The following is a 14,809-nucleotide window of genomic DNA, read 5'->3' on the forward strand; positions in this document are numbered from 1 at the left end:
GAATGTGGCAATTTCCATTTCAAAGACATATACTTCAATTAAAGATCAGGAACAGTTCTAGGGAACTGGAAACAGGAAAGCTTTCCTTGGAAAAGCAGGAACACTTACAAAGACAACAAAACCAGCCTCCATCCCCAGACCAGAGCTTCTATTAGTGCAACTTTTTCCTCATCCACAAATTCATACAGATGTGAAAGGACACATCTGATGTACAGCTCTGTCCTTCTAAATCCTTCATCTCACAACCAAGAGGAGCAAGCTGTGCCATACTGTGTGTACAGTGTGGAGTAATGTACCCCTTCCAACAAAGAAATAGCTTTTGTAATGTTTCTGGGCAAAAGGAGTTATAGGGGTACACGGAATTTCTCAGTACTAGCTACTTGGAACCCCATCCCTCAGAAATTGAGCTCTGTAAAGACAGGACCTTTATTAGATGTATCAGTGCTTCTTGAAGCTGAGACCTACTGAGAACAGTAGGAGGTGTAGTCTGAATTTCTGTTGTTCCCAGTGTTGAAGGTGAAGAGGAATTTACTTTATTCTCCACTTCAGTAGGTTTTGTAGCTGATTGCTGAAAAACACTAGGAGACAAGAGGATTGAAGGTGTTACTGTAGTTGTGGCTGTAACAAACTGTGGAGGTGCAACCTGTAAGAGAACAGAAAATTAATAAGCACTGTCTCCATTACGAAAGAATGCTGTTATAAAAGCTGGAGAGATGAGCATAAAAAAAATAAAGTGTAGCCACTATTATTCAGTCAGGCATTACAGAACAGCTGCTCCTAATGAAGAAATATCTACCTATGAAGATTAATATCAATAGTAATTCTAATTTTAAAAGCTGAAGAAAGTAAGAGTCTTCGATATTCTTGTATGCAGACTCCTTCTTCCTCATGTGGTTGCTACCATCCAGAATTTTTGAAACATAACACATAGAATAGAAGATGAGCTTTTCAGCTAGGTAATCAAGGGAGCCTACAGTTGTTTTGCAAATTATTATTTTCCTTAGTTGTTTACAGAAAGGCTAGTCTTGCTTCCTGCTCCCCTGCTTCTATGGTATCCAACAAATACACTTATAATTTGAAGTATCTCAAAGATAGTTCATCAGTCATTTTAAGTATGATTAAATTATTGGAGTCCATTGAAAATTACAGAAATCCACACACTGCCTTTACCACTTTTCATTTTAAACATAAATCGCAAATGTGTAGGAATATGATATTTGCATAAAGTGGACATGAACAAACATCAGCCCTTGAGCAACTCTGACATCTCCTGGTAACTGCAATTATTATTTAGTGATAATCTACATCTTGCTTAGGCTTCCAGAATCACCAGCATGGGGTAGAGGGAGAAAACAAACCAACCAATCTCACTCAAAAGAAAGCAAGACTGACTGTGATATGTAAAGATATTTGATACATCAGCAGAAAGAGTTCCCCTTGGATAATCAAAAATCTTCAGAAGAAAAAACCTGCAAAGCCATCTAAAGTTAATGTGTATACAGTAACATCAACAACAGAAGAACTAGCAAATTTATTTTGTTATAGTCAAAACTATGAAGACTTACAGCGTGGGATTTCAGCTGAAGACAGCATGTTTAAACCAACAAATGCAGTTTACCACATAACATGCACACATTTCTTAATTCCAAAATCCATGTAAAATGCTTTTATTTAAATAATTATTTACTAACTGTCATGAACAGACTGTAGAGCTTGTCTTATAGCAGGCCAGTAGCTAAAACAGCATTTGACTTTAAGCAGGATCATTTTTACTGCCTTCACAATCAGACCTGGGCATGCTACTAAAACTGCTTTTATGCAGCGCAAGTTGAACAAGAACAGGGCAATTCAACAGATATAAAAACGGGAGTGGGTAAAGGAAAAGTAGAATTAAATTACAGATGGTATTCTGAAAAGAATACATAACAAAAAGAATTAAAAACAATTCTTGAAGACTATTACCAGTTGTTTTTTAAACTGCAACCTGAAATTTCATATTGACATTATTCAGAACTGTTATTCAAAGGCAGTTCTAATAATGTTAAATCTGTATTTAGACAACTAAAATTTGCTATTAGAAAGTTTTGCAGTAGCAAATGCTTGTTATTCTTTTCTTCCTCTATCTTCCTTTTTTTTTTTTTGCTTGGTATCTTTTCCATAAAATCCAAGGTATCTCAGGAAAACTGAAAGAGACAGCAAGGCAAGGATTGCATTTTATGTCTCTGGGGTGCTTAAGGTTGGGCTAAGGCCAATAGATCCTACTCCAATATTACAGCATTAGTACTGCTTGCTTACAAGACAAAAAAAAAAAACACCAAAAAAACCCAACCCAAACCAAAACCCCCATACCCACCACAAAAAACCCAAAACAGTTCAAATGGTGCAAACTCAATGCAAGATTGCAGATCCAAAAAAATGCATTCTCATTTCTGCATTAGCACCAACAATAGGAGGCACTGTACAATTAAAAAAAGAGTACTTATTCATAGCAGTCTACGGAAGCTCCCCCTTACTTCAGTACAGCTTGTTTCTGCTTCATAACAGCACTTTAAATATGGTCAGGGACTATTTGACATACCAACTTTTTACCACAGTTGTAAACCCCTCCCCTTTTCTTAAGAAACCCAACAATTAGCAGAAGTATTTATTCACTTACTTGATTTGCTTTAGGCAAGGTCTTCGGCTGTTGAAATACTTCTGATTCCTTGTTTTGTTGTACAGTCTAAGTTAAAAAGAAAGTATAAGTCACGAGTTAGCATCCACAGCTCTGTTTAGAGCAGTGGTTCTGTGTTATTATGAAAGCACAAAACCCCCCAAATTTCAACACATTTTTAGATGCAATTTGAACCATTTGTAAAACTGAGATGATCAATGGGAAGCTGGAAAAAGAAGAAAGAATTTAGTTTATGTTTTATGCTTTCAATATTACAGCAAACCTGTAAAGCAATAACAAAACACTTTTGAAGAAAGACTACTAGGGTGGAAAAAAAAAAAAAGTATCTAAATATTTAAAGACTGATACTAGGAACAAAACAAATGCTACAAAGTAAAGAGTTCAGTACCTTGTAATCGGTTTGGTAAATTGCCAGGAAGGCTACATTCACTATTTTTTTCTAGGAGTTTTATCTAATCACTTCCACAAAAATTAAATGCCGTTTTCTGGTATAATTTCAGAATTATTTTATACCTTTACAAACAGCATCCAGATATTTCTTTAGTCAGATTTCAAGACTGTAATACAATAAAATTCAGTATTATAAAATATTAGAAAATACAATAAAAGACATGTAGATAAGGTACTTCAGTAAACTGTGTCATTCTTGGAAAGGCTTGTTATAGCCATTTGGAATACCTCTTAGCAGCACAGAGCAGAAAAAAACCCCAACATTCGCAACAGACAGTACCTAGCTTACTTAAACTGCAATGAAAAACACTCAGGGAACTGGTTTGGCGACAAAAATAAAATTAGCTTTATGAAGTGGTAACAAGCACAAGATCCAATTCTTAAAGTCTAATTAAACAAGAGTTAAGTCGTCTTTTGCTGGTTTGAGAATATATTTGGACTATGGAATTTTGTCCAATGAAAATACATACACACAGTGGACACGGTATAAGGAAAAAAAATGTTACAAGACTGGCATATGAAGAGCTAATTCCCAAAGCTATCGATGGCATACATTGGATAGATGCAGTCAAGGGCAGTTATGGATAAACTCAAACAGCTTTTCTAAATGCTCGAATATATATCACAATCTTCAGTCAAATTTGTACCAAGTTTTAGTAGTACATGAAAAAAAATACTGCTCAGAATGTACAGTTCTTCAATACTAGATCAAGATAGCTGGTCAATGCTGTACTTGGACCTCCTCGTCCTCCCTCTGCAAAATATATCAGCCCAAACATCTCAAAAAGGTGATCGCTAGTAAAAAAATCCTAGCATGTAGCAATCACAGCCTTCTTGAAAATTTTCAAGATCAGCAGTAGATTAAAAATAAGGTAATTAGAAAGACAGCACAATGAAAACACACCCATTTCTTAAACATTAAGACAGGGGTAACTTCTGAGGAAAGAAAAGCAACACTTGAAAAATACAGGGTATTCTAAAATAACGCTTAGGACAAGTTACAGGCTGAAGAGTTGAGCTTTTGATTAGATTTGTTATGAGTAAGTCATCACCATATTCATGTAGCAGAGTAGCAGCAGACCCACACATCAGACATAATAAACATCAGGAAATTCATGCAGATGTAGCTGTAAGGAGTTTTGTTTGGTGTTTTTTATTCTTCCTTTATCACTGTACTCAAGATGCAAGAAGACACGATCTAACACTGGCTTAGTCTGCATGAATGTAAATAAAATAAATAATGCAACAAAAGGAAGTCTTTGGATAACCTCAGAGGTGGGCACTACAGAAAGTTACTCCCTTTGGAGTTTTTCTCTAAATAAAATCCAATAACCCAAACTCATTAATGTCTTTACTAGTGAGGTAGCCAATTATATAGCAGGGCAACACTAATTGATAGAAAATAATTTATAACACCAGGCCATATATATTAACCTTACAGACTAGCAGTGACATTTTCACCTAGTCTCTCAAAACAAATTTACTGCTTTGGCTTATATTAAGGCCTAGACAATAGATTCTCCTCCAAGAAATAAAAAGTTTAAGAGGTCCTTTGTAAGCAATACTAGGATAAAACAAAACAAGGCGGTCAATTAGACAAATCAGTTTACAATCATTTTACTAAATAACTAAAAATATTTCAAGGTAGCCCACAGATATCCCCAGCAGAAGGGGGTCAAAACTGAAGGAGTACAAAACATCCAAAGCAAAATAACCAGAAACAGGAAATTGCTAATTTTGTACCTTCAAAGAAGGTACAGACTAGACCTCCACAGCATCAACTCTTGTAACACTGATCAGTCTGTAACCTTCTGTCCCTTCTCAGATCATCAGGTCTTAGCAGTATTTTTCTGACACAAGAACAGATGAATTCTTTAGGACTTATTCATCCCCTAACAGCACCAGCTTGAAAAACCTCTTCCTCTACAGACAGGTCTGTCGCTGACAGCAGATGCTAATGATCTAAAACTAACAGAACTGGATTTCTAAGTTAGCAAGTCAATCCGTTATCACAGAGTAGAAGTCCTTAATTATTTTTAAAAGGTTAATACATAACACACATTTTCCAAGGGAAAATACACGTAGTCTAAAAACACTCTAAAGCTTCATGGATATAAATACCCACAGAATACCTGAAGGGGAGAGATTATCTTGCTGTTCAAGGTTGATGGCTTATTGTGAGATTCTTTGAAGCTTTCTGGTGTTGCAAGTTGGCCAACCGAGGCAGAGATGTTTGGTGTTAAGGAAGTCTTAGTGAGAGACTGCTGTTGCATTTGGTCATGCTGTGGGGTCAACCTGAGTTTCTGGAGAAGATCAACACTTGTATGGGATGTATTTGAGACAGTTCCCGTATTTCCTGATGTCAAGGGTGCTATAAGCTGGCTTTGGCCAGCCATTAGATTTTGTGGAGCGTGGTTCACTTCAGATGGTGGCTGATTCACCAGTGGGGATATCTGCTTGGCAGCTTGCTGCATAACTTGCATTATACTGTTGTTTTGTTTTAGGCCAGGAAGCATCTGAGCAGGGGCAGCTTCCGTTGTCGAGGCTGAATTAAGAATAGGGCTTAAACGAACCGAATAGCTTGAAACATTTTTTACATCAGGCTGGGACACTGAAGCTGGAGGTATTAGCATAGGTGCTAAACATTCCTGCTGATTCAAAGGATTGGCACTGGTTTTAACGCCTGGACTTTCAGATTTCCCTAGTGATTGTTGTATTACTGTTGACTGGTCAAAGGAAAAAGGCAAGAGCAAACTGTGCTGCTCTCTGTTAGAGGTGTCAGTCTGCAGCTTTTCCATTCTCTCTGGATTGGGATACGGAGCTGTGGACTGTTCCTTTGGTACAGAGGTTCCAAACAGTTCCTCCAAAGTCAGATGCTTCTGCCTTGACTGAAATGGCTAGAAAGAAGGGAAAAGGAAGTTTTCAGTTTAGAAACATACACACTACTGCGCATCTCACAAGGTTTATTACAATTTCAAGAAAACTATGAGACACAACTAGGTCATGCATTTAAAATACAGTTTGGATATCAAGTGTGCCCTATTTATGGGAATTTTGAAATCAGTTTCATTTACAAGAAACATCCTGTCTAGGTAAGCTTTTTCTCTGCAGCCTTCTATGGACAGCCTGTGTGCTAGTAGTAAAGAAGGGAAAAAGCTAATTCTGTCATTAAGGTGGCACCTGCCATCATTGATTAGCCCTAACTATACAAAGCACTGCAGAGGGGAAAAAAATGAACAAAAAGAACATGTTGAATAAAATCCACTTAGAATTTAGAGAGTTGGAAATAATTAATAAACGGCGTAAAAAAATGGGAAAGGAACAGAGAAACCTGAAGGTACACAACTGCTCTAGCCATATATGCCTAGAGAGTTTGTCTCACCCTTTTCATTAACAATGCAATAGATGTTATAATAGGTAGAAGAATTTTTATAGACCTAAACAGATGCATATATATATCTCCTTGAAAAGTGTGTATTTATGCACACAATTACATCTACCAGTCCTTTAGTCTCCCCAAAAAACATACATCTAGCCTACAGCACCGACATTAAATCTGATTTTAACAATATCATCATCTTAGTATTTTGCTCAAAGTGTTTAAAAATGTGTTTCACTAAAGTGAAAAGAAACAGCAATTAATACCCTTAATCTCAAAATTTTCCTTTTTTTTTTTAGGTTGCATAGGACCAGAAGTTATGTAAAACAGCTGGACTAAAATACAACATTCTGTTCAGAAGACTGAATGCCTGCAGCATAATACCAGTGTATTCTGATGGTATGTCTAAACAAAGCTGCTATTTTACAGTGACAACTACTGTACCATGACATTGCTATGCTAGCTCTAATTTTACTAGCACAGATAACAGCAATGAAAGTATGGCAGTACAGGTAGCATGCAAGTAGCCTAACAAAAGAAATCCTTGAGCTTGAAATCATATTTGACTTCTGCCCAGGTCACTAATCTCTACTGCCACTATTGTTACTCATTTTTAGTTAAAGTCAGGCACACTTTCATTTTGCAGCTGAGACATTCTATAGTTTGTAAACCTTGTAATTATGTTAGGAATTCTTCCTAGAAAGTTGTTCTTACTTTTCTCCACTGATCTTACTGTTCTGGAGACCTGTCCTTCAACTGTAAAGATTCTATTAAGTGAAAAATCACTATTCCATCTCATTTTAAACTCGGCTTTTCAGTTCAGTATGTTAAATTGACTAGCTTTCCTTTAATACATTACAATATTCAAATAATAAACAGAAATCTCTACGATGCTCTGATCCAAGTCAGACTAGTCCCTTACGTGGATACAGTTTCAAACATGAAGTTAATTTCCAGTCTGAAGTATAAACCACATCTTTTGCCTGCCCCATCTCTGGATGAGGTATATTTTGAGTGTATCATCAACTCAGTGTGTTATGAAGACCCTTATCAGCAGGGGCTGCAAAAAGGCAACATGATCACTTTACTTGATAGGAACCGAGTGCTGCTCAGAGGGCTTCTCCAGAAATAATTTCAGATATACTGAAACATGAATTAGCAGTCAGAGCTAGCACTATGAAGTTTGATTTCAGAGTTCTGATTCAGTTATGCCAATCACTGGCACAAAAGCATTTCATGCTACAACTGATTTTCATTTTGAAGTGCCAAGACAAAACCCATAAACTTCAGAATATCACAAAGAAGACACTTTTATTCCCAAGTATGTCATATCTTTAGCATGAAATGAAGTTAGTCAATCAACATGTATGACATATTGGAGGGGGTTTAGGAAACTCACCATACTTACGTGTACACTATTTAATTTTACTGGTCACCTGTTCCAATTAGATGAAAAATGTATTTTTACAGTTGAAATAGAATGTTTTTCTAGTAGCCTCCTAGTTGTCCATGTTATTAAAAATGTGACTAACACATTTGTGATATAGTTGAACGCAGTTAACTAGCTTTAAAGAATTATCACTTATATCACCCAATTAATTCTTTCCACTATCTCTGCAGCTATTATTTTAAATAGCTCAACAGAATTAAAAATATGGCATTTCACCTCTTCTATAAGTTGACTGTTTCCCTCTAATTACTTCAGAGCAATTTCTTATAATCTTATCTAATTTTTCCTTTACTAGTTATTTGATTTCTGCTCTGCAATTTCATGCGCTGTCAGGTGAGGCACTTCAGCGGACTGTGTACAATCTACATGAAGTGACCCAAAAGAAAGTATCTTCTTTTAAAACAAAGCCTCAGGCAACCCTGCTGCCAGGTCTCAAGACCAGGCGTGCAACAAGCAGAGCTGGCTGATCCAAAAGCAGAGGGGCTGGTGAAGGGGTAGAGGTGGTTGTGACAGCCAATAATACCAGTGAACTCCCCAGCCCTCATTTGAATTAACTGTTACTACCCCATCCCTTAAAACAGATTCCTGCAGCCCATATCCTAGTCCTAGCTTGTACTGGAAATTATTTACTACTACTACAAAGGAAGAATTTTGTTCACAAGTACTAAGTGCGAGGTTGCACATATTTTCATAGGGCAGTTCATTTTTCAGATGCGGTGGTTTACTGCATCATAAACACAACAGTAAAATGGCCAGGATGGGAGGCAGGTGTAGCAGCTAACCTCAGTGGGGTATTTTCTGAGGAGAACCACCACTGACCTTTCTGTGCCCACTGGGTGGCACCGTAAGCTGGCCCAAACTAAGAGTTACAGGGAATTTAGTTATTGCAGAATTTTTTTTTTTTTAATAATTTATTTCTAAAAAGTTTTGTACAAAGTTACAGTTTCCTCGTGTACAAATGCTTACTAGAAAATGGAGCCAAATACTGAACTACTCCTACCTATTCCAGCCACTCCAGTGACGATACCAAGTATTTTGTAAAAAGTTTCCCATGGTTCAACGACAACATTTACATGAAGCTGAGGTTATTTTCAGTTGCACTTGTACTATGGTTTAAACTTTAATTACAGGAATAACACCAAGCTGTAGAATTTGTAGATATTTGGATACATGCTGATACAACATTTTGTATCTAACACTTACCTGAACTAGATCTCAACACTAGTATTACCACAATTTGTGCAACATCTGTCCCCAACAATGACATCCCCCCCCAATATTTCCTTTCCCACGGCGGAAGGCATATACTGTCAAAAAGTTCTTAACACAGGGAAAAACCCCCTCAAACACCACTCTCCCTGCCCAAAACAAAAGAAAAAAAACACTGAAGAAAAGCAACACAAAAATCACATAAATTTTTTCCACAATTGAAGCACGAAGGAATCAGCCAAGGTGACCGCTGTCTTTACCAGTCACACTAGCAGAGTGCGTGAAACTTAATGAAAGGATAAAAAAAAAAAGCACCTTATTTAGGTTTGGATGCAGCATACCTGCTCTTGCACTTGTAATGAAGTTTTTTGTTCTGAAGGCTCTGTGCTTTCTGGCTTTGGAGGATTTGCATTTTGTTGCATTCTAGAACTTGATATAATACTTAAGTCACTAATCTGATTCTGGAGGAAAAAAAAAAAGTAGTTAATAGAAATACATGAGTTTTAAGTCTACATTTATCCACTACTACAATCCTGTTTACATGGGACTTTGAAATACAGATGATGTACAGGGTACTGATTTTTGTAAGACACTGTAGAATTCACAAATTTAAGGAAATAAAAATCATACCAAGACAGCCACCATCCGGTACGTATTCATAAAGCTTTTACATTGTATTAAAAAAAGAAAAAAGCAAAAAAGCAGGCTTTTCACATCCTTTATCTGTGTTAGTTGCTAATGAGGAAGTTAGCTACACTTCATTAAATCAAGAACCCAAACTAAAAACAACTTAGGAAAAAAATCATGTCAGAAATCATTCGAAGTGGCTGGCAACAGAGCTTGTTACGGACTTATTTCCACTAGATTTGATTAACCATGTACACGTATTTTCAGAAGATGTTAATTTGGTTGTCTGTGAACAAGGCACAAAACAGACAAGAGAGTAGCATTACAACAGACAGTATGTTTACAGATCATGTTGACTTTCATCTTTTCTAAATATATACATAAACAAATAGAAGTTGTATTACAGTTTAAATCACCAGTGAAAAGACCCAAGCTGTAGACAGTCTAGCACTGAAAAGTTAAACTACACCTTGGGCTGCATCAAAAGAGGTGTGACCCTGTATATTGCGATTTAGGGACAGAGGCAGGAAGCAACTTGTCCCATCTTTCCGACTTTTAGCCACTAACTTGAAGGTCAAAACTCTTTGTGCCTGAAATGCTGGATGTCTTGTGGTTACAAAAATCAGACAAAGCATAGTTTTCTTTTCACTAGAGGATGACCTGCAGTATATTTCCATGCTCATGCTGAAACATACACACACACAAAACACCACACTATAAAAAGCATCCATTCACTTCATTAAAAAAAAAAATAATCTCAGAATTCATTCATTTTCACATATGGACTTGATGTAGCGAGTACTTGAAGGATTAAGCTGATTTGGAATCCTAGATTAAATCACTCAGACCTTCATAAATCTCTTTTTCACTCTCTCTGCCCCCTTCTCATGCTGACACTCTGCCAATCTCATGTGGGCTGCACACAAGGATTACTGTATGATCCATCTGGAATGTACCAGGCAGATAAGTACTTTCTGCTCCTAAATACAAATTCATGCATAATTACCAAGTGCCATAAAATAATATTAAAAAAAAAATTAAGACAGGAAAGATCTCTCAAGAAGCCATCTTCAAAACAAGCTGGTTACCTAATCATGTTAGCATTGACATACCTTGACTACACCAGAGGCTTGCTGCTAAAGCTGAGGTGGTCAACAGAACACTCTCCGAAGAAGTTTGTTTGAAACGTGACCAACATTGCTCAATTCTGTTTATCTGGCAACTTCTACATAACTACAACCATAGCAGGCTATGGGATTACGTTCAACAGATTCAGTTTACAGTTCACATAAACACAAAAAGGAAATTAAATAATTATTCTAGTTTCACTAGTGTTCTAAAAGCATCAAGAAACAAAACACACAGAGTAACTAATCAAGATCAAGACACAAACCCCAAACTATATAGTAGCTCTACTGTAGTCCATGCCCTGCATATTTCCCTATTATATTTTAAGCACCACAGACGTTGACTGTCCTCCACAAAATCTGCATATCATTGCCTGTTTATCAGTATTTTACTTGTCTACAGAGCTTCATCCACGATGCTTAGGAACTTTGTTTCTAGCAAAAGCTTTTCAGTACTCTCACATGAAAAAGATCTGAAAATTAGGAGAGAGGAAGCTGGAATATCCTTTCTGAATCATTTTAAAGAAAGATCTTTTGGAAATGCATATTATCCAATACTGCAAGGACAAAGACAGAAAGACTTCATCACACCCTAAGAGGGCACTACCAAAACAGTTTCTTGTGGTGTGTGGGGTTTTTTTTTCTCCTTCTTCCCAAAAATCCTTCAATTTCTCCAAATATGTCTCAATTGATACAACATTGAAAAATGGGTCATTCAGGTTTTAATGCTTCCTCCTCTGCCCTCACAAAAGCTGCTACTTCCACAATGCTGGCCTTTGTACCAAAGATACCTTCTCCCCAAACAGCACTGATGCTCAAAGAAATCAGAAGCAATTTATTTTCTTAATCTGTATTTAAAGCATTCAAAAACACACACTGATTTTCAGAAACTAGAATCTAGCCTGGGTCAAATATATTGTACAGTTTGTCACATTCACCTACTCTCAATCTATGTCAGAAAGTGACAAGTTGGCTCACACAAGACTTAATCTACATGTTCATTCTTTTATCCTCATCATTGTACTGTAACAATCTAGAATCCTACAAAAGACTCAAATCTCAAGTACTCAAAGGAATTCTGCTCTGACCTACTGTACAAGCAAGTTCTGGAAGGAATCAAGCACTCTACTAATGTGCTAACTCTTCTCCCGTCAGTACAACAACAAAAATCATACCACATCTCTGCAATGTTATACTCACACATTACTATTGCACATTCTTGTATTATTATACTTGGGGAGAAGCATGTTCAGAATCTTTGTTTCCTTTTTTGGATCTCCCACATATTACCCTTATTTCGTCCTGCATGTATGAATTTGGTGGTCAGGACTATATAAAGTAATTCCTTCCTGAGAGAACTAATATTCTGCTCCATTATGTAAACTTGTGAACTTAGCACTGGTGAAAGATACCAGACTCACCCTTCTGAAATCAATTAGTTTATTAATAGGATAGACAAACAGTAGACAGGACAAAAACAGTAAACTGGGGAAGAGAAAGATAGGGGAACAATATTGTTACACTTAAAGATATGCTTCACAGAGTCTACAAATGTACTGAACTGCTAAATCTCTGATCTCTAATACCACAAAACTTCTTTTGAGACTAAGAAGAGACAGACGCTGTTGGGTACAATTTTTTATTTGTTATTCCCATAGACAAAATTTTCTTATAGCAGTAGAATAGTAAAATGGGTCTACCAAGCTACATTTCAAGTTGGATCTCATAATCAGTATTCAACCCAGCTTTCCTGAAATCAGAGACTGTTTCCTAGTAAAGTGTACTTGAGGGAGGGAACAAGACAGTCTGAAAGCAAGGCTACTGAAACAATTGTAAGGAATGCCTACTCTTTAAACACAGCACAACTGGTGTGATAAAACTAGTTTCCAGATAAGCTTTCTTAAAAATGAAAAAAATAGGTGAAGAGTTGCCCACTAAAGTAACAATTACAGAAATAAAACTTACGAATCCATGCAACATCCCACTGTTTTAAAATATGAATTTTCCCCCACACTACCCCTTCTCTAAGTCTGTGTACATCTGTGCTTGTATCACAGACATGGGATAGTTCACAAAGTTCCTGGGCTTATGTTAAATTATTCAACATGCCAAAGCATTTTAGCGTGCAGCTCAATGAATGCTCTTGATTATGGCATGAATCATAGCAGATCTCCTCCAGTGACTTTCATTACAGAGGAAAAAACTGAAAAACCAAAGTGTCAGTCACTATGAGGAATATTTACAATAATGGCACTTCAAGATCACAAAACCAGTTATGTTCAGTGGTATGTTTTTCTACAGTGATACATATACCTATTTGTTCATGTTTTCTTTGACAATGATCTCACAAAACAAGACAGTAGATGAGTACTAGGATTAAGCAGCCCATGCACCTATTTTAGAAAAACGTTTTGTTGCATCTGTATCTCCAGGTATCTGTTTTTAAAGTTGTATTCCCTCTCCACCCCCCTCAAAGGTAGCAATTCAAACATAAGAATATACAGGCCCATGAAATTATGGATCAGGTGCACTACTTTGCAATCTTCGGTTAGAGTGTATTATCAGAATTTTCCCTATCATATCTCTCTCAGAAATCACAGGGCATGCTATTTCAGTGGACTCCATACAATGACCTAAGCCCCTTATTCAGAAATACAAGTAGTGGTTTTATTTGTTCACAAAGTTATGGGGGAAAAAAAAAAGAAGAGACATTTCCTTACTCGTTCATATTCATCCTTGGCTTTACTAAGCATTTCCAGGATGTCAATGGGCCTGTTTTCGTTGCAGCCATTGGTTCTGCTGGGACTTCTTCTGTCCTGGGAAACTTGCTGCGATCTCTGAGCTTCTTGTTCTACCACTCTGTAACAGGAAAGGAGAAGCAGGATTTTAAAATTTTATCTGGAGTTAGCATCTTGCAAAAAGCAGTAAAGAAAAATGTAGTCCTGGCATATTAACACATTTTGTTCCACCTGTATAAAAACCTAACACATATTTGACCAAAAGTTACACAAGTTTTCATTTGCTACAAGGTTTATATAAGTCAAACTGTCAAATGGTCTGTACAATTTATCTCTAATCCAGACAGCACTGGTCTGTCTCTCACAAAGTTTGCCTACAGTAAACACTACTTCTATAAAACTGTCATATTTAGACATTTTTGCAACAAAATGCACGGACATTCAAGCACATGTTATACAAAGAGCACACATATTACACCGTAGACTGAGTAAAATACATTTTTTACTCTTTACTTCCTAACATGCATTTTTTCCATATTTAGCCAAATCAAGCCATGTTACTCAACAAATTCAATTACAAAACAGTTCTAATTTAGGACGAGGCCTGCCATACCACAAAACAAAGACACTGGGAAAGAAGAGAGCTGGCTCACACCAAATGTCTCTGGAGTCAGGCTGCAAGGAGGCTTAGAGCAAGTTATCCTTTATTCCCTCACTTAAGGCTCTGGAAAGAAGGGCAAGCCATTTTCTTCGCTAGCTGCCCTGCAGCCATTACAATTACTTGCAGGTCTACAACACGTCTTTTCCTCCAGCCTTTGGAGCCTACAGGTCATTCACCACTTCTACTCCATCCCTACCCGGCTCAAACATCAAAAAATTCAGTTTAAAAGACTGTTAAGATATGCAAGATGATGGGTACCTGGTACATTTCATTAACAAAAGTAAAGGCAGCATATATTTCTACTCTTGATCCATACACAGTTCACAAGATATACATGGCTGCAGAATGCGCTAAAGCTTATCCTCTTGAAATAAACACACACCAGCCTGTAATCCCTTCTTTTTTAAGCCTGCATTAATCAAATATGTTAAGAAAAAACAAGCACTGTAAACAGGGCAGAGCTCTGGAGCTGGCACATCACTTGAGAACTCTCA

The 14,809-nt window shown here is 36.9% G+C and overlaps 2 protein-coding genes across 3 annotated transcripts in view; one reads left to right on the top strand and one right to left on the bottom strand.

The window, feature by feature from the left end:
- CACNA1D (calcium voltage-gated channel subunit alpha1 D) overlaps nt 1-14,809 on the top strand; it is a 284,291-nt gene that overhangs the window by 14,136 nt on the left and 255,346 nt on the right. The window contains exon 2 of the mRNA XM_075761982.1: nt 6,803-6,902. The gene's annotated coding sequence lies outside the window, so the exon portion shown is untranslated. The remainder of the gene's footprint in view (nt 1-6,802; nt 6,903-14,809) is intronic.
- Nucleotides 1-14,809, bottom strand: part of DCP1A (decapping mRNA 1A) — a 37,888-nt gene that overhangs the window by 5,261 nt on the left and 17,818 nt on the right. The window contains exons 5-9 of one of the 2 annotated variants that reach the window (XR_012837014.1): nt 13,637-13,775; nt 9,504-9,623; nt 5,257-6,021; nt 2,657-2,722; nt 425-578 (exon numbers count right to left, since the gene is read on the bottom strand). Coding sequence is in view for 1 of the 2 variants with exons in the window: in XM_075761985.1 (XP_075618100.1) it covers nt 425-643; nt 2,657-2,722; nt 5,257-6,021; nt 9,504-9,623; nt 13,637-13,775 (1,309 nt within the window). In the remaining variant the exon portion in view is untranslated. Of the gene's footprint in view, nt 1-424; nt 644-2,656; nt 2,723-5,256; nt 6,022-9,503; nt 9,624-13,636; nt 13,776-14,809 lie in introns of both variants that reach the window. The other variant, XM_075761985.1, reaches the window with a different exon arrangement.

The sequence above is a fragment of the Balearica regulorum genome, chromosome 10 (assembly GCF_011004875.1).
Source record: "Balearica regulorum gibbericeps isolate bBalReg1 chromosome 10, bBalReg1.pri, whole genome shotgun sequence".
NCBI lineage: Eukaryota > Metazoa > Chordata > Aves > Gruiformes > Gruidae > Balearica > Balearica regulorum.